Source organism: Aedes aegypti, chromosome 3 (genome assembly GCF_002204515.2).
Source record: "Aedes aegypti strain LVP_AGWG chromosome 3, AaegL5.0 Primary Assembly, whole genome shotgun sequence".
Lineage (NCBI taxonomy): Eukaryota > Metazoa > Arthropoda > Insecta > Diptera > Culicidae > Aedes > Aedes aegypti.
Window position 1 is genome coordinate 408,908,029 of NC_035109.1, and position 24,347 is coordinate 408,932,375.

At 40.5% G+C, this 24,347-nt stretch overlaps 1 protein-coding gene across 1 annotated transcript; it reads right to left on the reverse strand.

Moving 5' to 3' along the window:
- Positions 1-14,552: 14,552 nt before the first annotated feature.
- On the reverse strand, positions 14,553-17,175 carry LOC5573234 (zinc finger and SCAN domain-containing protein 31). Its single transcript, XM_001654398.2, has 4 exons — positions 16,925-17,175; positions 15,148-16,418; positions 14,769-15,078; positions 14,553-14,702 (listed from the first exon to the last, which is right to left on the reverse strand). Exons 1-4 carry the CDS (start codon positions 17,077-17,079, stop codon positions 14,579-14,581), a joined length of 1,860 nt encoding a protein of 619 aa, XP_001654448.1. The 5' UTR covers positions 17,080-17,175; the 3' UTR covers positions 14,553-14,578.
- Between the last annotated feature and the right edge of the window lie 7,172 nt (positions 17,176-24,347).

Genomic DNA, 24,347 nt, shown 5'->3' on the forward strand with positions numbered 1-24,347 from the left:
TATAAACGCGTTGAATTCACGAAGACATTTTAATCTGAATACGAGCCATCGCTAATGCAACATAGACGACGACATATGGCGAATCGATCTATGGCGCTGATCAAAAAGGAGTTTATGGAACTGACCTATGATCTCGCTAATATGCTTCATACGCTGTACATCATGCGAAGATTCAACCCACAAGGCATGTGCTGACATACGAAGCACCCTTGGCCTTACTATGGGTTTGGTGTAAACTTTGATGGTAAAAATGATAGTGTCCGAGCATAGAGGACATAGTGTCCGGCCATAGAGGACACATTTCAGAGCACACCATTTTTGGTACATAATGTAATCCATCATAAAAATGAATTGTAAAGGTTTTTTTTTTTGTTCTCATGTGAGTTTTTATTTAAAATAATGTAATTTGTTATACTGTACAAAAATTAACGGTAAAAAAAAACAAAAAGTATCCGGGCATAGAGGACTTTCCCCTACGTCAAAGTCGTAGCACATGATTTATAAAATCTTTTTTTTTTCATAAGGTAGATATCATTGCTCACCTAGTTTTTCTAGCCTATCTTACTCAGTTTTCAGGTTCAGGAAATTCTCTGAAATACTTAAATGATTGACGAATAGTTATTTTAGATGACTAAAAAAATATTTTCAAAGATGAGTAGTTTGGCTTCGAAACACTTAAACAAAAAATCTAATGTACTCTGCAAGATAAATCCACGTAATGTGTTTAACTGAAAATGTCGATATACCGTCGCAATGCTAATAAAATTAAGTGATTTAGCTAATTGAATTTTGACGTTGCGTTTGAATTGCGCGCATATCTTCTGCGTGTTACCACCGCCGCTGGATGTGGATTTAAAATGAGCGCCGCAATAATGATAAAGCATTTAAAGCATATCTAGGGTAGATTTACCAATAGTGGAGGTACTAAGCACCAGTGGCGCAACCAAGGGGGGGTTTTGGGGGTCAAAACCCCCCCCAGAGCAGATTTTTTTCATAAGAATTATCAAATATATTTTTGAAATTTAATACTAACATCCACAAAACTGGAGCAGTAAGTTGTGTTAACAATTATATTGTTCTAAGTTGTGGCTTTCTTATTTGAAGACCTTCGAGGAGGACTAAATTTTCTCGCTTTTTCTGATAAATAAGCTACAGGTTTTTGAAGAGAAATTTGTCATATAAACATATCGAAACCGATTTAAAATATGCATTTTTCATCAAAATTCGATCTTGAAAAAAAAAATCAGTTGGTTCTGCATTTAGCCGAATTTTATGACTTCCAGAGAGCACGTGAATTTCCGGATGAGCAATTCATTAGTTTTTAATGATTACAAATAAAAATCCTAGGAAAGATTAAGGCTCAAGAATCCATCATTCAATCATCAAAAACGAAAAAGCAGTTTTTTCGTTCAAATTTAAAGAAATCTTCACGAAAATCTATCATGGCAATCCAGATAGCAAATGTAATGCAATGATAGATTTTCTCGAGCATCGCATAAATGTTGAGCAAAAAAACTGGTTTTGAATATTTGTAAAACAATGATGGTTATTTTCCCCTTCATGGTTCCGTTGCTGAAAAATCACAAATTTTCGTCTGCAATCTGGAAATGCTTCAATATCTGCAATGCAATTTTACCTTCGGCAAACTGCTAATGATAGTCGCAATGCTTTTACTGCGACTTGCGCTGAAAGATCATTCTGTTCGTTGAAAAACTTGAAAATGTATGTAAGGAACAGAACAGACGAAGGGTGATTTTCAAAGCCAATGTATGTGCGTGCCTCCAAATGTAGCCTGGAAAACTTCAGAACAAGCTACGAAAAATGAAGATCTGAATGATATAAGAATATTTTAATCTAAGATAATATTTGTAAAGAACGAAATGTTCTTTGGAACCCGAAGGTATTTCAGAAAACTTTCACTAGATAAAACAGATTCCCTTTGAGTAGCGTTGTAACTCTATTTAAAAATGTATGTTCGAGGTACAAGAGAATAGCCTAATTTTGCAAATGGTGTGAAGTTTTTTGTTTAATGTTAATCTAGCAATATTTTGCAATTTTTCTCTTCGAATTTGTTTACACTCGTTTAATTTTTCCAAAAACACATTATCTTCATATTCACAAAACCCCCCCCCTAGAGCCAAATCCTGGTTGCGCTACTGCTAAGCACGATTGAACTTCATTTAATCGCCTATATTCAGGAAGCGCAATTCAAACGACCTGGGAGGCAGAAACCGATACGAAATTTATGTACGTCAAGGTGAGCCGAGATTCTGCTGTCACGAACTGTCGCTGTGAGCCCAGATCTAAAACAATGGACAAACATGATAAAAGCGCGCAATCGATTAAAACATATTTTTGCATTTTATCAAATGTGACAAAAAAAAACTATTGAAAAGCTTTTCATGCTTATTCAAAAGTAATGTCACAATAGCACCTTTTATTCTGATTGAATATAAAGTATTCAAATACGCATAATTTCACTTTTTCCAATAGAAAAGAAAATGTAATGCATAGAAAACTTAAGCCCTTTTTCCATGTTTGTCCAGAACGATCGAAGGAACACAATAAAAGAAAACTAGCGATTGTCATCAAGTCTGCCTTGATTGTCGTTGGCAAGCTGGAGTTTTCTTGCAGTTCGAAATAACTTTGTGTCATATTTCGTGTGTAGTATCGGTGCCTCCCTCCCAGGTAACGACCTGGGAGGGAGGGACAGATTCTACACACGAAAAATGAAACAAAACTTTTCTAAACTGCAAGATAACTTCAGCTCCCCAACGACAATCAAGGCAGGCTTGGGGAAAATCGCTAGTTTTCATTTGTTGTGCACCTTCGATTTTCCTGGACAAACATGGGAAAAGGGCCATAGTTTTCTGTACATTTTATTCTAATTTTTAATTGAAAAGAGTAAAAACATGCGTGTTTCAATTCTTATTTTCTATCAAAATAAAAGGTGCTATCGTGACATTGCTTTTGGACGTGCAGGAATTGATTTTCAACTGATTGTTATCAACTTGGATGAAATGCAAAAATATGTTTTGATAAATTACGCGCTTTTTCAAGTTTGTCCACTCTTTAAGATCCGGGCTCACAGTGACAGTTCGTGACAGCAGAAATCTCGGCTCACCTTGACGTACAGAAATTTTGTATCATTTTCTCCCTCCCAGGTAACGACCATTTACTTAATGAGAAAAATGATGTCATCGCAGTAACCTGGGAGGGAGGCACCGATACTACACACGAAATTGGATACAATTGTTTTCAAAATTGCAAGATAACTCCAGTTTGCCGACGACAATCAAGGCAGGCTTAATGAAAATCGCTAGTTTTCATTTGTTGTGTACCTTCGATCTTTCTGGACAAACATTGAAAAAGGGCCACAGTTTTCTATGCGTTTAATTTTCAGTTTTAATGAAAACAGTAAAAATAGCCTCATTCCAATACATTACATTCAATTAAAATAAACGGTGCTCTCGTGACGTTACTTTTGAATGTGCATGAATTGATTCTAATTCGATTTTTGCTACTTTTGATGGAATGCAAAAATATGCTTAGGCTAATTACGCGCTTTTATCATGTTTGTCCATTGTTTAAGATCCGGGCTCACAGTGACAGTTCGTGACAGCAAAATCTCGGCTCACTGTGACGTAGAGAAATTTTGTATTGGTTTCTCCCTTCCAGGCAGTAACCTACGGCATTTCAGTGAAAAATAATACCTCCACTATTCCTTTAGTTACGGTATATTATTAATTTGTGTTCCTATAAGGAGTGTATCGAAAAGTAGTCGCAAACATTCGAAACGGTATATCTCAGAGCATAGTTCATCTTTTTAAAAGCTTTTTTCACGCAAATCTCCATCATGTCATCAAATATTGAAGCAACTAAAAAAATATTGATTAATATGCAGTCTTAATATAAATACAACATGGTTTACAAAGCATAGAAAATAAAATCTTGCACAAAATTGCATTTTTGAAGTGTCTTCTGAAGATTCGATGATTTGTATTGAACAAAATTTATATCAAACAAAATAGGATGAGAAGCTTATTCTATTGGAAAATATGTTTACTTCACACAGCACGTAAAACGGATTTCAAAAAAATAATTTATTGCTCTAAGAAAGCTCAAATATTGGAATAAGGTCGGTTTTAGAAAGTCACTTTTGTATAATCAACTTTTGAAGCTTTGTCGTATACAGTCAAGGGGTGGATCACTTGTTTGATGCACATCAAATGTGCATTGAATTGCATCAAATGCATTTTTTCGTGATTCACATCAACTTAGTCCTGATGTTTAAAACTTCATTTTGTTATCATAGTAACGCGTTGTTTGTTATGAAAGTAAAACAGTACGAAAACCTGACGACCTGGCAAAAATATGTTCTTGATGATCTGCAGAGCAGTTAGGAACGGGAACGGGTAGTATTTCCTTCCCATTTAGGCTGTTAAGTGACTCGCTGGTAGTTGACTGGCAGCGTCGTCGTTCCGCTGAAAACGCGATTGAGTTTGCCTTCAAAATTTATCGTAGTTTCACGGTTCAATTTCAGAATTAGTGTAGACAAATTATATTTGCAGTATGGGATCACTTATATTTTAGGTAGAAGATTGTGGAACTACAAAATAGTGATGAACGTCACCTGGTACACTTCAACGGCACATGGAGGCATAAGAGAGACTCTTTGGAACATAAAAGTTCAAGCTTGTATGAAACCTTCCGCTGAGAGATTCCACATTCTTCCAATGTAGACCAAACTTACTTTAAGACTTCATTTGTAATATAAATCGATTGTTTAATAAAGTAGAAATCAGCTAGAAAAGCTAGAAATAAATCAACTTCCTCCCTCTCCCATAAGCTTTACTTCATAAATACAAGATTGACAATGGTTATGTATATAAATTTAGTCTACTCCATATCCACGGCGAGAATTCCCCAACAGTCTCCTAAAGCTTTTTTTATAACTATTTCCAACAGCACCATTCGCCAATGTTGATGCCGGTGCACTCATTCTGGTTTACAATTTGCAATCTTATCATGTCCTCATGACTTTGGACATCTTCCTTACTGAGTTCGCCAATCATGCCCTCTATTTCCAGCTTTGGTTATATGAAACAGGTTTATCAGCAGTGTATTTCGAAGGAGAGCAATTTAGCCATTTCGGTACAATGCTATTTTGGTCTATGGGATATTCTGTAACAAATCAATAATAAATATTCAAATCAATAATCAGCTAACGACACAGCCATTTTTCTCTGATATGTCTTCAGTCTTACTAATTACATATAGATCCTGAAAGGATAGATTTAGATTGAGAATTCTGGAAGTTCCTCTGGATGGCCATATAGCAGGTAGCTGCCACGATAGTAAATTGAGTATGGACGAAATTGACACTCACACAACAACAATCAAACCTAGAGTTAAAAATCACAGCATACCATGAGTTTAGAAATTTTCAAAGAGAACGATTGCATTGAAATGCATTTTAATTTTCTCGATGCATCAAGAGTGATCCACCCCTTGTATACAGTGGTAATAATATACAGTACCAATTTTTGCTTACGTTACTTCATAAATATGCAAAGAAACTTTTCCAATCAAAAAATATTTTTTTATTCATTACAATCGTTCGATACTACCATTAAAGTGTAGAAAGAAAAAATCAAAAAACAAGGTCCTTCAAAATCGATTTTTTTTTATTTTTGTATTTGCTCTCAAATGCTTGTTAATGTATTTTTCAAAATATTTTTTAAACTATGTCATAAAAGTTGTGGCACAGAATATATTAGCATACACAAAAATCATTTTTTCTTAAAATTTAACACATTTATTAACATATCAATTTTTTCAGAGGTGTGCAAGATTTTCATCGACATCTGTTAGTAATTTGCAAAATTATCATACAAAATGCCACTTTATTGAAACAATATTACCGCATCATAATTTTTAAATACATTGTAAAGCATTTCTGACCAAAAAATTGTTTCTAGGTGCAACCCAATATTTTAGAGACTGTTTTGAATGTTTGCGACTACTTTTCGATACACTCCTTAGTTGCGGTATCCGTTGTTTTCTTACGGGATCCATCACTATAGGAACACTTTACCGCAACTATTGGTACAAGCAAGAAAAGTTTTAGCAATTTAGTGATATTTCATCAGTTTTAAGGCAATTTGAACGCTCTTTTCAACTATTCCGTGTATCAACAAGCCAATATGTCGATTGGCAGTGTCAGTTCTGTGTATAATGTAATAAAATCAGTGAAAATGACACTACCGCAACTATAGGAACACCCACAACTAATGGATCACTTACCCTACAGAAAATATTTTTTAATCAATTTGTTCTAAATGTGTTTAATTTCCACGAAAAAACAAGAATGTTTATCAAATGATTAAAAGTGCCTTTAATCATCAGAACCGAATACAGTCGACTCTCCATAACTCGATATTCAAGGGACCATCGACTTATAGAATTATCGAGTTATAGAACATACCGACAACAACCTATACTTTTATGATCACTTCTGCAAGCAGACAATATCATTTTGTTGATAGTATTAAAAAAAAAAATCTTTGTACACTTTTTTCAAAATATTCGAAAAATCCCTTATTTTCACTAATTTTTTTTTTATTTTTATGTTTTTAAACTTTTATTACAACTTGCAAGACCTTTATTCACTGCCAAACCAGAAATGGTCCATGTCTCCCTGTATAAAAATGGGTTTTTAGATGGATATCGAGTTATGGAGGGAAGTTTTCCTCCCACGTGACAACGACTAGTAGAAACATCGAGTTATAGAAACATCGACTTATGGAGAGCATGATGTATGGGAATTTGAAGGGACCGCAAAATCCATCGAGTTATAGAACATCAAGTTGTGGAGAGTCGACTGTATAACAAAATGTTCTATTCGATCTTAAGGAAGAAATAGCTTTTCCGTCAAAATGGGTTTCAGATTTATAGACATCAGCGAAGTACTCAGAAAATTTCTCTGGAGGACATTTAGTATGTTTTCCTAGATGATATCTTCGGGAAATCAGGACTTATAGTCTTGGAAATATGAACCAAAAAGAGACCATACATGCATATGACTGCAAAAATTAACCTAACAGGAACCACGACATGAGAGTTTGATTCCTCATTTGAACAGTCATTTTTCGAAGAATATTTCTAAAACTTTTTTTAATTCCTTGTGATATTGCGACAAATATTACTGTTTGTTTTACTATAGATTTCTTTCACATATTACTCCGAAGTTTGTGATTTTTCACGAACTTTCCATTTTTTTCCTGAATTTCGTTTTAGATATACCTTCGGGAACTCACTTTGGATTTTTTTTCTAAGGATAGCCACATAAATTACTTCAGAGATTCCATCATTTTCCAAGAAAGTCAAAAGTTTTTCATAAATTTGTCCATTGATTTTCCTAGGCTTTCCTCCAACATTTCCATTCTTCAAAAATTAAACATTCCTTGCTTTTCTTCAATACTTTTCATAACTTTTGGCTGGCTTAACGAAATTCATTGATTTTCTAATGAACCCTATGGAGAAATATGTCATAAGCTTCTGCAAGAGAGAACCCTGGTTAACCCTGAAACGATCTCTGAAAATATGTTTAGACCCATGGGAAAGTGTTGGATTCCCTGGTTAAATTGCTGGTTAAGCAGAGAAGCAGACTCGGTACCAGTGGGGACAGTTTGCCAAGAACGAGGTTCTTTGGTATACTCATATTTTTCTAGTAATGCTCAATTTTTACGTTTGGCAGTTAACCCCTTATCAAATGTTATGCTAAAAATGTAATTTCGTAAACTCCGCTTCTTCGGATTACTTCAGAAATGTTTTCCGTTCTTCCAAGACGATTCGCTCAGGAATTATTCTAAGAAAATCAACCAAAATTTCTTTTTCTCTCCCTGGAGTTTGTCTTGCAGAAGCATATACCTAATGGCACAAGCAAACGTATGCCGGAGGGGAAATTTGTTGTACTGACCTTGAGTTCGAGCTCGAACTGTATTCCCAGATGTAACCTGCTCAGCAACTTTCTTTAGAAAAATCCACTTCTCTTCATTGATTAATCACTCTATTCTCACTTCACCACTACAGAACAATACACATTATAGGATTATAGTATGGCAAACGATTTTAGATTTTCTCAAGCAATTTTTGCATTCACGTGCACGAAAATCTCCGGAACGAAAACCGCGAAATGACGCGACGGTTCGCGATGTTTGTTTGGACGGAGCGTGGCTTTGACAATTAATAGTAATGAGCGATCCTGTCTCGACTTTACCGCGGTGAACGTTGAGGGTCTGACCGACCCGACACGTACACAATTTTCTACTCTGTCGTCGTTGAGAACTACTGATCAACTGTGAACACATGAGAAGCATCGCTCCCCGGATAAAAACGTACCACTAATTTAATGAAATAAACCATTAATGTACAATATATCGTATAGGGTACAATACAGCGTATTGTAATTGAATGTCGAAGCAACATTATTCTTGTTTGAACATACAATTCAAAACCAATATAATATATTGTAACAGAACACTGTATTGTTTTTTTATTGGTTTTATCGGGTTTATACTTCACAATATGTGAATGGAATACCTGCTTTGCTCTTGCCCACAGTTGATTAGCAGAAGTTTTCTCGTTTTATTTTTTGTGGGGAAAGGTATCTATGTTCAAATTTCGTGTAAATGAAAGCATTAATCGGAAAAATATTTGGTATAGGTGTGATAGTCATTATCATTACGTATAATCGGTACCAAATATTTTTTCGAAAATAGTTCTCAATGGATTACCTGCTTTGGTCTTGCCCACAGTTGATTAGCAGGAGTTTTCTCGTTTTATTTTGTATGGGGAAAGGCATCCAACTTCAAATATCTTATTAATGGGAGCTTTAATCGCAAAACTATTTGGTTGGCGTGATAGCCATAATCATTACGCACAAACGGTACCAAATATTTTTTTCAAAAGAAGTTCCCAATTTTGAGAAACAATTGGGTCCTAAAATTTGTAATGAAATCTTGTTTTTATTTAATAACACGAAAAAGCATGTTACTGTAATTACTTTAGCAATTTTTCCCGCTCAAATAATGGCTATATCATGTTTAAACTTTAATTTAAAAATTTGGTCCATAAATGAACCTTGACACTTTTGATCATGTTTGACGTTCGCTTAGTCGACAAAAACACCACAGGGGTTTAAGCAGACAAACAGACGTCACACTCTCATCATTGTGCATCGACCACCTTTTTAACGGTCGATTCAAAAATATGGTAGGTAGCCAATCCACCACCTGCAGCGCTCACATCGTTTTTGTTTGCGTTAGACGTTTACACACTACCACCATCTGTTGGCCTGTCGGCCAAACGAACTAATTTTAGCATTGGGCGTACATGTCCTCGTGACTATGATTTTGATCGAGATTTGTTCTAAGTGTTACGTCTGTTTGTCTGTGGTTTTAGTTCGACCACTGGGGTTGTTCCTATCTGACATTTCGTAAGGGACACGGAAAACGAAATGCACCCAAAATTTGAGTTTAAGCCAAAGGATGTGACAAAATCAAAACAAAAATTTTTGGGCTTAAACCAACGGAAAACGTTAGAAAATTGAGTAAACATGTGTTTTTGACCTGAACTTAAGCGTTTGGCACTAAAATTGGGACAGGGCTTTAGGACCCAATTCGTTAGATGCATTTCGCCATAGTGGTTATCACGCCCAATGGTATGGGTGCCCTAGTGTAGAAGTAGTTGTGAACCTTAGAGGAAAACAATATGCACTCTGTCTCGGAAAACACCCAGAATCCGGGTATAAATTTTTCAAATTGGGTAATATTTCCATATGCATTTTGATGAGTCTGGAAAGGGTGTGCAAGTTTCTTTGAGGAAAACAAAAACAAACTGTGTATGACGAGCGTATGCTAGTCTACGTGTGTTCAAATGTCACTAAGCTCTATACACATATTTTACGCGTTACCTTTTTGCAATTTTTCGTGCATAGGCACTACACGGAGAAAAATCAGCCCAGTTTAAAACAACTAATTTTTTAGTTGAATTTTTTTTATGGTATTCAGTTGGAGCTGCCTGATAGCTTAACTTGTCAAGGCTGAACCCTCGGTCTGGCTTTTGCCAAGTTTCCCCTCTACCAGGACTAGACGGACTAGGCTATGGTGCCCACATGAACACTGTTTTTTATTCGTAGACGACGCAGAATGTCCGTTGGATCACATCCGAGATATTATTGCGTCTATGCCATAAGAATTATAACGCTGCTTTGAGCAAAAAATGCCAAAATGTGATACCACTACTTTTTTTTCTTATTCCCCTTTGTGTTTATACCAATTATACGCATGCTGTTCAAATCCTCACATGAACCTCTCAGCAAAAAATGATTGAGTTTGCATCACATCGAATCATAAATAGCCGTTTGAGTGAAATTTCATGCCAGCAAACGTAGCAGACATTAGAAATAATTAATCTTCTGCTTAGATTTATCAGCAACTTTGGAAAAAACTGCTCCGCCGACTGAAGTTTTTAATAACAGTTTACTTTGAACACAATACTTTTCACTTTTTCAGCCATAAAAACGGTGGGCTGCATTTGACGTTTCGTGAGAGGGGAATCTGGGCTGCATATGACGTTGATATTTTTTCTCTTCGCGAGTCTCTCTCAGGTGTGAACAACACAATCGAAACGACAAATCGTTGCCTAACGTCCTGGTCTCGAACGGCTAGATGTTGTAGTGTTGGTCACTACTAACACTGGACAGGCAAAAATTTGTCAATTTGTCGCCTCGACCTGTTAACTATATTGTTCGGCATATATAACATTTCTATCGATCGTTGGCATATTTTCGGAGATTGATACGAAAGTGACTTATTGGATTTTTCACGTCTAATCAACTTCAGTTCGAATAGGATCACTTGGGCAAATTAGGGATATGCGAGATTGGACATTTTTTGGACAAATTTTTGCCTGTCTAGTGTTAGTAGTGACCAACACTACAACATCTAGCCGTTCGAGACCAGGACGTTAGGCATCGATTTGTCGTTTCGATTGTGTTGTTCACACATATGGCCCTATGTTAAAAACAAAATTTTCAACTTCTATTCATTTCTCTCGTCGCTCGCTTGCGATTCTATCCATCTTGTCATTTTATTACTTTCGTTACTCCCTTTCACTCTGAGTACAGTATTGCATTCACCGAGAAAAGTAAAAAAAAATTCCATAATATTAGTTTTTTAGTTTGTATCAACCAAGTGACATTGTCAAAGCAAACTAATATTTTGTTTGTGCAATATTCAACGTACAATGGGGTCCTAAAGCCCTGTCTCAATTTTATTACCAAACGCTTAAGTTTAGGGCAGAAACACATGTTTACTCAATTTTTAAATGATTTTCATTGGTTTAAGTACAAAAAACATTTTATTTTATGATTTTTGAGATTTTGTCACACCCCTTGGTATAAACTCGAATTTTGGGTATATTTTGTTTTCCGTGTCCCTTCCGAAATGTCAGATAGGAACAACCCCAGTGTTAAAACTATATGCCCTGTGGCATTTTTGTCGAAAAAGTGAATGTCAAACAAGATCACAAGTGTCAAGGTTGATATGTGGAACCATTTTTAAAATTGAAGTTAAAAAATGATATAGCCGTTATTTGAGCGGGAAAACTTGCTAAAGTAGTTGCAAGAACATGCTCTTTCGTATTATTGAATAAAAACGAGAATTCATTAAACATTTTAGGACCCAATTCTCGCATAACTTCTGATCTCGCCCTAAAAGCCATTGGTAACCATGTGTGTAGCTCGTTGTTTCTGAGCATTTGAATGTATTTTCATGTTATTTAACAACGCTATGGGGAAGAAAGATCATTATCTACTTGCCCGTGATGTTGGTTTGGATGCAAATTCTTTCATTTGCTCAGAAACAACGAGCTACACACGTAGCTACCAATGGCTTTTAGGGCGTTATCTCAGAGTATGCGAGAATTTTGGTTGAAAAAAAAACTAGATTTTGCTTGCTTTTAACAAACTTTTTTCTCCTGAGTTCTGTTTGATCTTTCGACCTTGACGCTTGCTCCTACGGGGGCGAGCGACGAAGGCAGGATCAAACATGTCGCGCGTCGGTCTAGTAAGTGAAAAATGGGCGTGATCGGTTAGTTCTTTTTGATCCTTTGACCTTGACGCTTGCTGCTGGGCAGTGCGTCAAGAAAGCCAAGTTTTTTTTTCCTTTTCGGGTCGCGCGCCTTTTTTTTTCTGAGTGCTTTTATATAGCCGAGCAAACGAGTGAGGCTGAGAGTGGATTGTGGCTGCACAGTGAAAGATAAAGGATCAATTGGTGAGCTCATTTCATGCTACTATTTCTAATCTATAAAATATCCCGAGTAACGCACGTGTTGGCTCTTATATGACAAAATATAGTCTTATAAGAGTTGACAGGCATCAATTATAGCATGTGTGTTCTTTGAGATGTATGACTGCACATTTAATCGTTACAATTGTGGGACGTAAATATGAATTTTCAACAAACTATGAATTGTTCGTCACTGTGAGTGTCGACACAAACTCTGATTCATGAATTATTTATGTTTCACATTTTTTTATTTTCAGAACACCCCTTTTTACCTTTATTTTTGTAATTAAAAAAAAAACTTTGAATGGTTCGACACTACAAGTGTGGACTTGCGAAAAGTTCACTTTATTCAACAAACTTTGGATGGTTCGCCACTGTAAGTGTCGGCATAAGAATAAGAGTGTTCTATGATGTTCCAACCAATCAAGTTTTTTGTTTCTTTTCAAATAAGTAAAATATAATAACACATGCTTTCGTCCTGACAGCTGTAGGAATGTTACATTTAGGTATTTGTTCAACAAACTTTGAATGGTTCGTCACCTCAAATGTCGGCATAATTTTCCACTATATATAAATTGTTCATATCAAATGAAAATATTATATTTGCAAATAAGCATGTATATATCTCACAAATCATTATTTATCATGGTCTAATCGCTTATCAAAGTGAATCCTGTGACCCAACGATCCTTCCCATTAACAAACATCCCTCCCAGTAACCTTTGTGGAGATGCAGAGGCAAACACGGTCTCCAAATAGCAAAGGTTACACACTAACATTCCTTCCCCCAATCCCACCTGACTGCAAGGACGTGGCCGGCGCCGTTATTGACCCTGTATAAATAGAGGCACTGAATTATGCACATTGAAGAAGATTATGGCCAATCCCAGCCAAACTTCTAGTTGATTCTTTGTGCATTTTCACTGACTTCGGTCAATCACGGAATAGCAACCATTGATATGTGTAGTCAGTCTAAGCTAAGCTAAGCTAAGCTTTTAACAAACTTTTTTCTCCGTGTCGCGCATGTGCGTTACTATGTGGTGAGTAGCGAATCAGACCATGTATGAAACCCATTGGTAACCTTCCCCCTTTGGATTACCAACTATTAAGTTTTGATTATTTTTGAGGACTATTTCTTCATTTTTTTATTGGAGAGCTTTCAGCCCGAGGTTTGCCTCATGACCTCTGACCATAGACATCGCCTCAAAGAGAACTACAAACGTGAGACCCGTCAAAATTAGAACATAACGTCACTCTAACGTAGCCCATCAAAAGTCTATCAAAATAGGTATCCAGCTTTTTACGCTTGCCATAAAACGATGAGGGGTGATTTGAGTTTGGCATTTATTGGCAACAGATTTTATAGTTAAATCTTAGTAGACTGAAATTTAAGATTGTTGATTGAAATGTCAAAAATTTTCACTACGTTTGTTTTGCAGCAAGAATTGACTAGAACAGTTGTTCCTTAGAGTTATTAATCGGATTTATTCATTTAATTCATTTCTTTTAGGAACCAGAAGATCAATAAGCCATTTTATGAGACGTTTCGAATCATATGGTTTCCGTTTGTTTACCAGCTTTGAAAGTTTCTGGCGGGCCGATTTATTTACGATTCTTCTAGCGCTACATTTGGAAGGAGCTTATTCAACAATGGCGCTGGTGGCAGTGTAACAAAGTTTTTAATTTTCGCATGTAAAATTGAAATCAGCAGGCAGAGAAGATATTTTTCATTTACAGGTAACATAATACATGTAAACCGAGTAGAAACATGCGCTGAAAGAGACGGGGACATCATCGCCAACAAAAATGTGACCAGCGCCATTCAGATATCAGGCTAGTTTTTTGAACAACAACAATGAGCGGCCCGCCAGAAAACGTCATTCGAACGTCTCGTAAAATGGCTTATAAGATAATACTTACAAGAATCGAATTGATCAAGCTATAAAAATTATTATAGTGTTTGCAAGAGATGTCAGAAGGGGGTGATTTAAAATTTATGGCATGCTAGCGTAAAAAGCTGGATACAGAAAAGAGTTTCAATTCCTTACCTTGCCGGGTAAAATTTTCGACCATTCGCATATCGAGCAGATTCGAATTGAGAGTGAAATATAAACCATTTTTTTTTTTTGGGTTCAATCACCGTTGATTGATATCCATCGATTTTATTGATGTTTTTCGGTGTACAAATAAAACATTGTATTATCGTTATCAAGTTATCAAGAATTTTATTCAACATATGCTTGATCTGTTTGTTCTGCATCCATTGCTGGATCATAGCTAGTCGACCCCTGATTCTTCTTCTCGTGCATATTTTTCTCGTGAGTTTTCATACTCCACTTATTGTTGAATCTAAAAGAATATTAAGAAAAAATATGTATTATTAAACAAAAGAGGTACGAGATCATTATTACTTACTTTTTTCCACAATAACTACACTCGTAGGGGAACAGTCCTGTGTGAATGACCGAATGTTGTCTCAGATATCTGTTCAAAGTGAACCCTTTCCCACATACTGGGCAAACGTAACTCTTCTCTTTGAGGAAATGGAGCTTTTTGTGTTCGTTCAAAATTCCGGGCTTGCCACGGATGAACTTGCCGCAAACGTCACACTTTAAGGCTTGTACTCCGTTCTCCGGGTGCATACGCCGCAAGTGGTTGGACAAGTTGGCTCGACCGTGGAATGTCCAATCACATCCTTCTATAGGACAGTTGTACGGTTTGATTCCTTGAAGGAAAAACGTTTTACTGAGATTAGCACAAATTAAACGGAAACGGACAGCTGTTCAGTGCATACCTAGATGGCGATTTCGATGGCCTTCGATGGTTTCGGGGCGAACTGATTCTCCGCACAGGTCGCATAATACTGGTTGAATTGATGGCGGTTTGTAGTCAGGTGGCCTGTTCAATACGGACTCTCTTGGCTTGCGAGGCTTTCTAGGCTTTTTCTCTTTAGTTCGCATTTTCGATTGACGTGATTCTTTACTCCTTTTTCGATATTTCCTTTTCTTCGGTTCAGATATTTCTGAAGTCTCTTGCTCAGTCTCCGATTTTACGAATGTTTTCTGTTTCGAAGTTAAAGGAGCTGGGGTGTAATCTACATCATCGTCATCATTTTCGGACGAATTTGATTCAGCTGGATTATAATCTTCATCTTCAACATTTTGATCGGATTCTGAAGAATAGTATACTTTTATTTCTTTTACTTTTCTTCTTTTGTGATGTGATACATCATTCTCATTTACTGAGGGATTGATGTCTGGTGCAGTGGTCTTCGGATTCTCAGCCGACAACTCAAAAACTTCACCAGCATCAATCAAATTGCCACTATCCAAGGAACTATCCGCTACATGAGCCTTTAACACATTTTCTACCTCCATAATGCCAGATTCCAAAGCTAATTCAACAGTTAGATCATCATTTATCGTGTTTTGCGTAGGAGCGTTTTGGATGTCATTGATGTTATCGCTCTGACCAGGCGTTTCATGGTTTTCGACACTAAACTCCGGTTTCGGTTCTAATATTTGCGTGTTTCTTCTTTCCTCTCTTGCCATGTGTTCATCATAGATCGCGTCTATCTGCATTCGATGTTGCTCAACGGCTGATTTGCATTGATTAAAACATTCAATATTCGCTGGATCATCCCAACCGTCGTTTTCTAGGTGCATTCTTTTATCAAGAAGTAAATTACGTGCCTTAGTGACTGCTGACCTATAATCCAGAATGATGTCTATCATATTCAGACAATTTGAACAGGCTAATGGGTACGCATCATGGTGGAATACTCGAATCTGAAAAGCTGCCAGCGCTTTTGTACTTTGCTTCCTGAGAATGATTTTCAAGTTCTCTCGAGAAACCCGTCGCAGACAGAATCGACACTGGGGAATGATGGATTCGGTTCCAATAGCTTTGATCGGCTTATTTTCAGCGTGGGTGTTTAGTATATCGGATCTCCTTACGTTCAGCATGTCAATGTCTTCCGAATTGACCTGTGTGGCACGACTTCGCTTGTAATGCGTTTTGCTCTCTTTGTTTTCTGGCATTTTGGTCCGCGATTCGCTAACATTTCTGCAAAGTAGTGTTTAATTAAAAAGAATACAGAGGGAAAATTTATTCATATATGTAAATTATAAATCTAATCAAATACGTTTCAGTTATTTACTATTACACGTAGTATACAGTACTGGCAAGAATTAAGTACATTAAGGTTTCCAAACGATTTTCAATTTACTTGACAGTCATATTGTTCAATATCTATCAATGTTATGGATTAAATATTCATAGATTTGTAATTGTAATTTAAAAGCAAAACGTGTACATGACATTTTTATTATTTTTAGATAGTGTCGAGAAATACCTACGTTTTTTCAAAAATTCGTGATTGTTTGATAAAAATGTATGTTAGTAAAATGAAATAGACCCGCAAACTAGTGCCTTTTATACGAAAAAATGAGACAGATATGCATAGAGCGACGTAAATTCTTCTAGAGTAGCAGATTACCATCCAAAATTTGGATCATTTAATGATTATAGGCCAAATCGCAGTACGTATTTTTTGAATGACCCATACATACTTGTTTACAGATTCCGAACTCTTCCCGACAACTTCGGCTTGCTGCAGTAGGTCATTGTAGTCGAACAGCTGCTCATTGGGTTCTTCCTTCACTTCCACAAACGACAGGAGCGCATCTTCTGCACTTCCCGATCTTTTACAACGACGGCTGTTCATTTTTTCGACTTTAATTCAACATTTTCCGAGCCACTGATGGATGAAAAACGAAAACGACGGACGACAGACAGTAAAAAGCAAAACATACACGCTGATTTGAGTAGACTCATTGATGGGTAACATCAAATGATGACTAAAGAGACTAGAAAACAAAAAGAGGCGAGTTGTCCATACACTGAAACAAGCGTTGCAGTAATGAGAACCATGAACGTGTTTTTAAATTTACTATTCCAACCACGATTGAGCTATCATGAACGCTTTTTATTTGCGTTTTGTTCTCTCTCAATCCAACCGCGTCGATAGCCGAGCGGCTAGCGTTCGCGCTTGGCAATCGCCAGATCCTCGGGGCTGTTTGGGCACGTCAGGAGTTAATCATCAATGTTAACTTCCTTTTCCCGAACAGCCTAGATAGCCGTGTAGTGTCGGTAGCGGTTGTTTCAATTGGCTAAGAATTAACACTACGGACTGCCTGTTCCGGTGGTATAAGTCCATCTCACAGGTGACCCCTAATTCATGCCGCTTTAAGCTTACCGTGCCTAAGAATGAATGGTTAGGGGGGTCTAAAAAAACCTAACCGCAAACGGAGCCTGTGGAGTACCAGGGCGCCCTCTACAGTATTGTGCCCTTCCTGTGCTACCCGGAGCAATGGTGCAGGTGACCTTGTGTTTCTCCGAGACAATCGGCTTCCCTTCTTCAGTCTCAAACCTGAGGCTAAATAAGGGTGGGATTATAAGGATGTTGTAAATTAGTTTAAATTTTTCACCCTTATGGCTTCGCATTATGCGTTTTTTTTTTGTTGGGGCAGCAGGGACGACAGTCCAGGGGCTTAACGGACACCCCCCCCCCCAGGACCTCTGCGAGTTGGGGAGTTGCCCAGGATGTGGTGAAGTTCGCAGTGGGCTTTGATGAACCTTCATAAAAACCACAAAAATCCGAATGCAACTCTGTCACAGCGACCGGTGCCGCTTAAAGTACCCTAGCCCAAACTAACAGGAGTGCCAACCGGCACATCAGGATTGATACCAGTGAGATCCTGATTATGGCATACTGGTCGCGATACAAACGGACAAGGCATGGAATTACGAGTAGGAGTGCTTCGAGCACATTGGGACCAACGCCAGTACGGCCCCAATTATGTATACTGGCAGCGCACGACAAAGGACAAGTAACGGTATATGTACTGGATAATATGCTTTGAGGCTGACAGCGGCGACATTCTACTCCCTTAGTAGGGTCGGGTGACACTGGCCCGAAACGGCGAGTGGGTTAATGGCGCAGGCTGCCCCCGTCCCGTAAAACCGTGGCAGGCCTTAGAGTACGTTCCAAATCCGTCGCCTGGTTGTTCCAACTGGGCGGGAGTAGGCTCAGATGCCATTACCTGACCTGCGCCGATCCGGCTCTGAACATAGTACCCCATAAAGGACTATGTCAACCCTAGCATGGCCTCCCTGCTTGCATAGATAACCATGGGATTATAAAGGCGACTATTCCAGCGGAGATGGATAGCGGCTCTTAGGGGGACCCATAAGAGATGATCAACCAAAACAAACAACTAGCGGAATGTGAAGGAGAGGCTTCTGGACCTATCAGTAACCGGCTAAGGTTCCCGCCAAGGAAGGAGGCGACCAACTTTATTGAAAACAGTGTGGGCAAAAGCCTAGATACTGTGACGACGGCAGGCACTGGCCGCTCCAGTGCAACATGTGTGGTGACCGATGGCCCGGGACTAATCGAGGCCATGGATCGCAATAGGGAGTACCTCCCAAAAATGCAGGTAGCTGCTGAGCAACTTGATGTCATCATCGAATATGTTAAAAGCAAAACAAATATCAGCAAAGACTTGAAAACAAGTCTACTGAAATTGCGACAATCAGTCCTAGCTGCAAAGCAGGACTACGAGAAAGCCATGGAACACCTGGGCAAGGTAGAAGGCCAAAAAGACACTAGGTCGTGTCAGACCGAAGTGTTTTCCTTCACAGGCAACGCGAATATATCTGATGATATTATTCGATACGCGATGCGGAAGAGGGAAGCTTCCGGGGATGAATACGTGGCGAAAAGACGTATGGTTGCTAAGGGAAAAGTAACCTACGCGGCCGTCCTCCAAAGCGGAAAAGCTGGCACGAGCCAAGCCCCGCGATCAAGAGGACATGGCAACAAAGGAGAGGCCAACACCAATCCTAAGGCCAAGAAAGCCAAGAAAAAGGAGCCACGGGTTAACCGGAACCAGGCAGTGCATCCACAGGAACCACGGGCGCAAGGCAACAGCAACCCGTGGATACGAGTTGGAAATAAGAAAAAACAGAGGAAACCGAAAACGGAGCCCAAGGAGAGCGCTAAACCGAAAACAGCGAAACGTAGGAATTTAGGCGAAGCCCTCGTTATCAAAACGGAGGAAGCAAAATACGCCGAGGTTCTGAAGGCGATGCGAAGCACAGAGAAGCTATCGCCATTGGGCGCAGACGTGCGAAGCATAAGGCGAACTAGGATTGGTGAAATGATCCTAGTCTTAAAGAAGGACGCCAAGGAAAAGGGTGCAGTCTATAAGCAACTGGCACAAGAAGTACTTGGTGACGAGGTTGATGTAAGATCCCTTACTGCTGAAGCGATTCTCCAGTGTAAAAATCTGGATGAGGTCACCGATGCAGCGGAGGTCTCGGCTGCCCTCAAAGAGCAGTGTGACATCGACGTAGCCAGTAACGCCATCCACCTTAGAAAGGGCCCGCAGGGCACCCAGGTGGCGGCGATCAGGCTGCCGGTCGCAGAGGCCAACAAAGCGAAGAACTTGGGCATACTCAAGGTAGGCTGGTCGGTTTGCCGGCTGAGCATACAACAGCCTCCTGAAGTTTGCTTCAAGTGTTTCGGGAAGGGCCATAAGTCGTGGAATTGCAATGGTCCCGACAGAAGTAAGATGTGCAGAAAATGCGGCGCGGAAGGCCATAGGGCAAGCGATTGTAAGCAAATCGCTAAGTACCTAATATGTGTCGACAGAGCAGACAACGGACACTTAACGGGCGGACCCAAATGTCCGGGCACAAGCGGAGTATCAAAGCAGCCAAAACGGAAGTAACACAGTTAAATTTAAACCACTGTGATGCAGCCCAGCAGCTGCTTTGGCAGTCAGTCTCGGAAACCAAGACTGACGTGGTGTTATTATCGGACCCATACCGCATACCAGCCAACAACGGGAACTGGGTGGCGGATAGGTCTCAACAGCTGGCAGCTATAGGGACGACAGGACGATACCCAATCCAAGAAGTAGTCTCTAGCTCAAATGACGGTTTTGCGATAGCAAAAATCAACGGCGTGTTCTATTGCAGTTGTTACGCGCCCCCAAGGTGGTCGATTGAGGAATTTTCCCACATGGTTGACAGGATGATGGCCGAACTAGCTAATCGGCAGCCAGTAGTGATAGCTGGCGACTTTAATGCATGGGCAGTGGAGTGGGGTAGCCGCTGCACCAATCAAAGAGGCCAGCTATTGTTGGAATCCCTGGCCGCATTAAATGTAGAGTTGGCAGATGTGGGTACAGTGAGTACCTTCCGCAGAAATGGTGCAGAATCGATCATCGACGTGACGTTTTGTAGTCCTAACCTTTTAGGTACCATGAACTGGCGCGTTGATGACGGTTATACTCATAGCGATCATCAATCGATTCGCTATAGTATAATACCAGGCGGGCAGAAGGCAGCGCGATGTAACTCGACCCAAGCCCGAGGATGGAAAACAGCGCGCTTCGACGTCGAAGTATTCACTGAAGCCCTGAGGCGCGAACGAAACACTCTGGACCTAAACGGTGAAGAGCTAGTTGCTATGATATCACGAGCGTGTGATGCTTCCATGCCGAGAAAAGCCCCTCCTAGAGAGAACAGGCCGCCAGTGTATTGGTGGTGCGAATCAATTGCAAATCTTCGAGCAATCTGCCTTCGGGCTAGACGAAGAATGCAACGCGCACGCACAGAAGCACAAAGAGAGGAACGCGGTGCAGCATTCAGAGAGGCAAAGTTGGCTCTCAAAAAGGAAATCAAGAGTCGAAAACGGGCATGCTTTGAAAGTCTATGCGAGAGTGCCAATTCTAGTCCATGGGGTGACGCCTACAGAGTGGTAATGGCTAAGACCAAAGGAGCCATAGCGCCCCAAGAGAAATCGCCCGAGTTGCTGCGATCGATAATCGATGTACTCTTCCCGCACCATCCCATAAGCCCATGGCCCCCAGCGCCGTATGCGGCAGATGAAGGAGAAGAAGTGGCGAGAGTGACGAACGAAGAGCTGGCAGAAGTCGTGAAATCATTCGCGTCAAACAAGGCACCGGGACCCGATGGTATCCCGAATGTTGCCTTAAAAGCGGCAGTGAACACGGATCCGGACATGTTCAGAACCACGATGCAACGCTGCATTGATCAAGGAATCTTCCCGGATGTATGGAAGCGACAGAAATTGGTGCTACTACCAAAGGCGGGGAAACCACCAGGTGACCCGTTGGCGTATAGACCTATCTGTCTACTAGATACGACGGGCAAGTTATTGGAGAGGTTGATTCTCAACAGACTAGTACCGTATACGGAGAGTGCGGACGGCCTGTCCAACAATCAGTTTGGATTCAGAAAAGGTAAATCTACTCTGGACGCCATCCAGTCGGTCGTTCAAACAGCTGAGGTGGCAATCGAGCATAAAAGGAGCGGCATCCGTTACTGCGCGGTTGTCACTCTGGATGTGAAGAATGCGTTCAACAGCGCAAGCTGGGAAGCAATAGCACACGCGCTTCACCGCCTCAAGGTACCGGTGCAGTTGTGTAAGCTTCTAGCAAGCTATTTTGATGGTAGGATTCTACTGTATGACACAGAGGAGGGGCAGAAAAGCGTTCGAATTACCGCGGGAGTACTTCAAGGTTCAATCCTGGGCCCGCTGTTATGGAATGCGATGTACGATGACGTACTGAGGCTGCCCCTTCCGACGGGTGTTAAGATTGTTGGCTTCGCCGACGATATCACCCTAGTGGTCTATGGTGAATCGATGGAGGAAGTAGAGTTGACAGCAGCGCACTCTATTTCCCTGGTTGAGGAATGGATGAAGTCTAGGAAACTAGGACTGGCCCGTCACAAGACTGAGGTGGTGGTGGTCAACAACCGCAAGTCCGAGCAACGGGCGCTTATCTCGGTAGGTGATTGCACCATAGAGTCCAAGCGATCCCTTAGGCGTCTTGGGGTAATGATCGATGACAAGCTGAGCTTCGCTAGCCACGTTGAATATGCCTGTAAAAGGGCATCTACGGCTATAGCGGCGCTTTCGAGGATGATGTCTAACAGCTCTGCTGTAATTGCCAGCAAACGCAAGCTGCTGGCAAGCGTGGCGCTATCCATACTAAGGTATGGAGGACCAATCTGGTCAAAAGCGCTTAGAACGAACAGAAACCTAAAGCGGTTGGAAAGCACGTACAGGATAATGTGCTTAAGAGTAGCAAGTGCATACCGGACGGTATCTAAAGAGGCCGTGTGCATCATAGCCGGGATGACGCCCATCGGGCTCATCATCAAGGAAGATGTTCAATGCTTCAACCAAAGGGGTACCAGAGGAGTCCGCGACACGTGTAAAGAGGAAACGCTCAGAAGCTGGCAGCAGGAATGGGATAACTCCACTAAGGGTAGATGGACCCATCGACTAATACCAAATGTGTCAGATTGGTATGGTAGAAGCCATGGGGAAGTGAACTTCCACCTGACGCAGTTTCTGTCAGGACATGGTTGCTATAGACAGTACCTGCATAGGTTCGGGCACTCAGAATCTCCTGCGTGCCCCAATTGTGCTGGTGTAGAGGAAACAGCGGAGCATGTCGTGTTCGATTGCCCCCGTTTCATTGTTGTGAGAGGTCGCATGCTCACTACATGCGGAGGGGACACGTCCCCCGACAATATTATAGAGAGAATGTGTGCGGATGCCGAGTGCTGGAATGCAGTAACTACGGCTGTCACTCACATTATGTTAGAATTGCAGCGTCTATGGCGCGCCGACCAAGAGTTGGCTGCAGAGGATTAGCCCTGCCGAGGCTGGTCCCTTGTAACATTGTTTAAGTCGGCTAGGAGAAGCAGTTTGCCTAGGCTACTTCTGCTACACGTGTTGTGCTATATGCACTGGTCCCTTCCCGAAGAAATACCGTAAGGTGGTTCCGGGGAGATGAGGGTCTGAGTCCAAGGGTCATGTCGATGCACTGTTCACCACTTGAGCAATTCTAAATGAATTGCTCAAGCACAGTGCATAGGCTGGTTTTAGCGGGTCGTCGTTGGTGCGTCATCCCCGCATTCCCTGAGTTATCTTCTCAGGGGATCTGTTTGCAGATTTCCCCCTTGTAAAAAACAAAAAAAAAAAAAAGATCCTCGGTTTGATTCTGGTCTGCTGCAAGTTTTTAACCATGATATAGTAATTTTTACTATACAAATGGTGCCATGGTAAAATTGAATGCACAAAATATTCTAAATAAATGCGAATTTAGTCTGCACAAATCAAGTGGCGTTGTGTATTTACTTTAACCCTCTGATATAGTATTTCTCAGTGTAGTTTTATTTATTGAGGATTTTGCCCTCTAATAGACTCACACCTAAATAATTTTGTCACACCAAAATATTCTCCCACCTTACTTACTTATTTGGCTTTACATCAATTATCTTGATAAAGCCTCGCCAACAATATTTCGCCAATTCCCTCGGTTCATGGCCGCTTCTCTCCATCCTCGACTGTGACCCACGCTCTCCAGGTCCTGGTGTACCTGGTCAATCCACCTAGCTCGCTGTGCCCCACGCCTTCTTGTTCCGACCGGATTCGTGGCGAACACCATCTTTACAGGGTTGTTGTCCGGCATTCTTGCAACATGCCCTGCCCAGCGTATCCTTCCAGCTTAAGCTACCTTCACGATACTGGGTTCGCCGTAGAGTTGAGCGAGCTCGTGGTTCATCCTTCGCCGCCACACGCCGTTTTCCTGCACGCCGCCGAAGATCGTCCTTAGCACACGGCGTTCGAAGACACCAAGAGCTTGCAAGTCCTCCTCGAGCATAGTCCACGCCTCATGCCCATAGAGGACTACCGGTCTTATGAGCGTTTTGTACATCGTGCATTTGGTGCGGGGGTGAATCTTTCTTGACCGCAGTTTCTTCTGGAGCCCATAGTAGGCACGACTTCCGCTGATGATGCGCCTTCGTATTTCCCGACTAACATTGTTGTCAGCCGTCAACAAGGATCCGAAGTAGACGAACTCGTCCACCACCTCGAAGGTATCC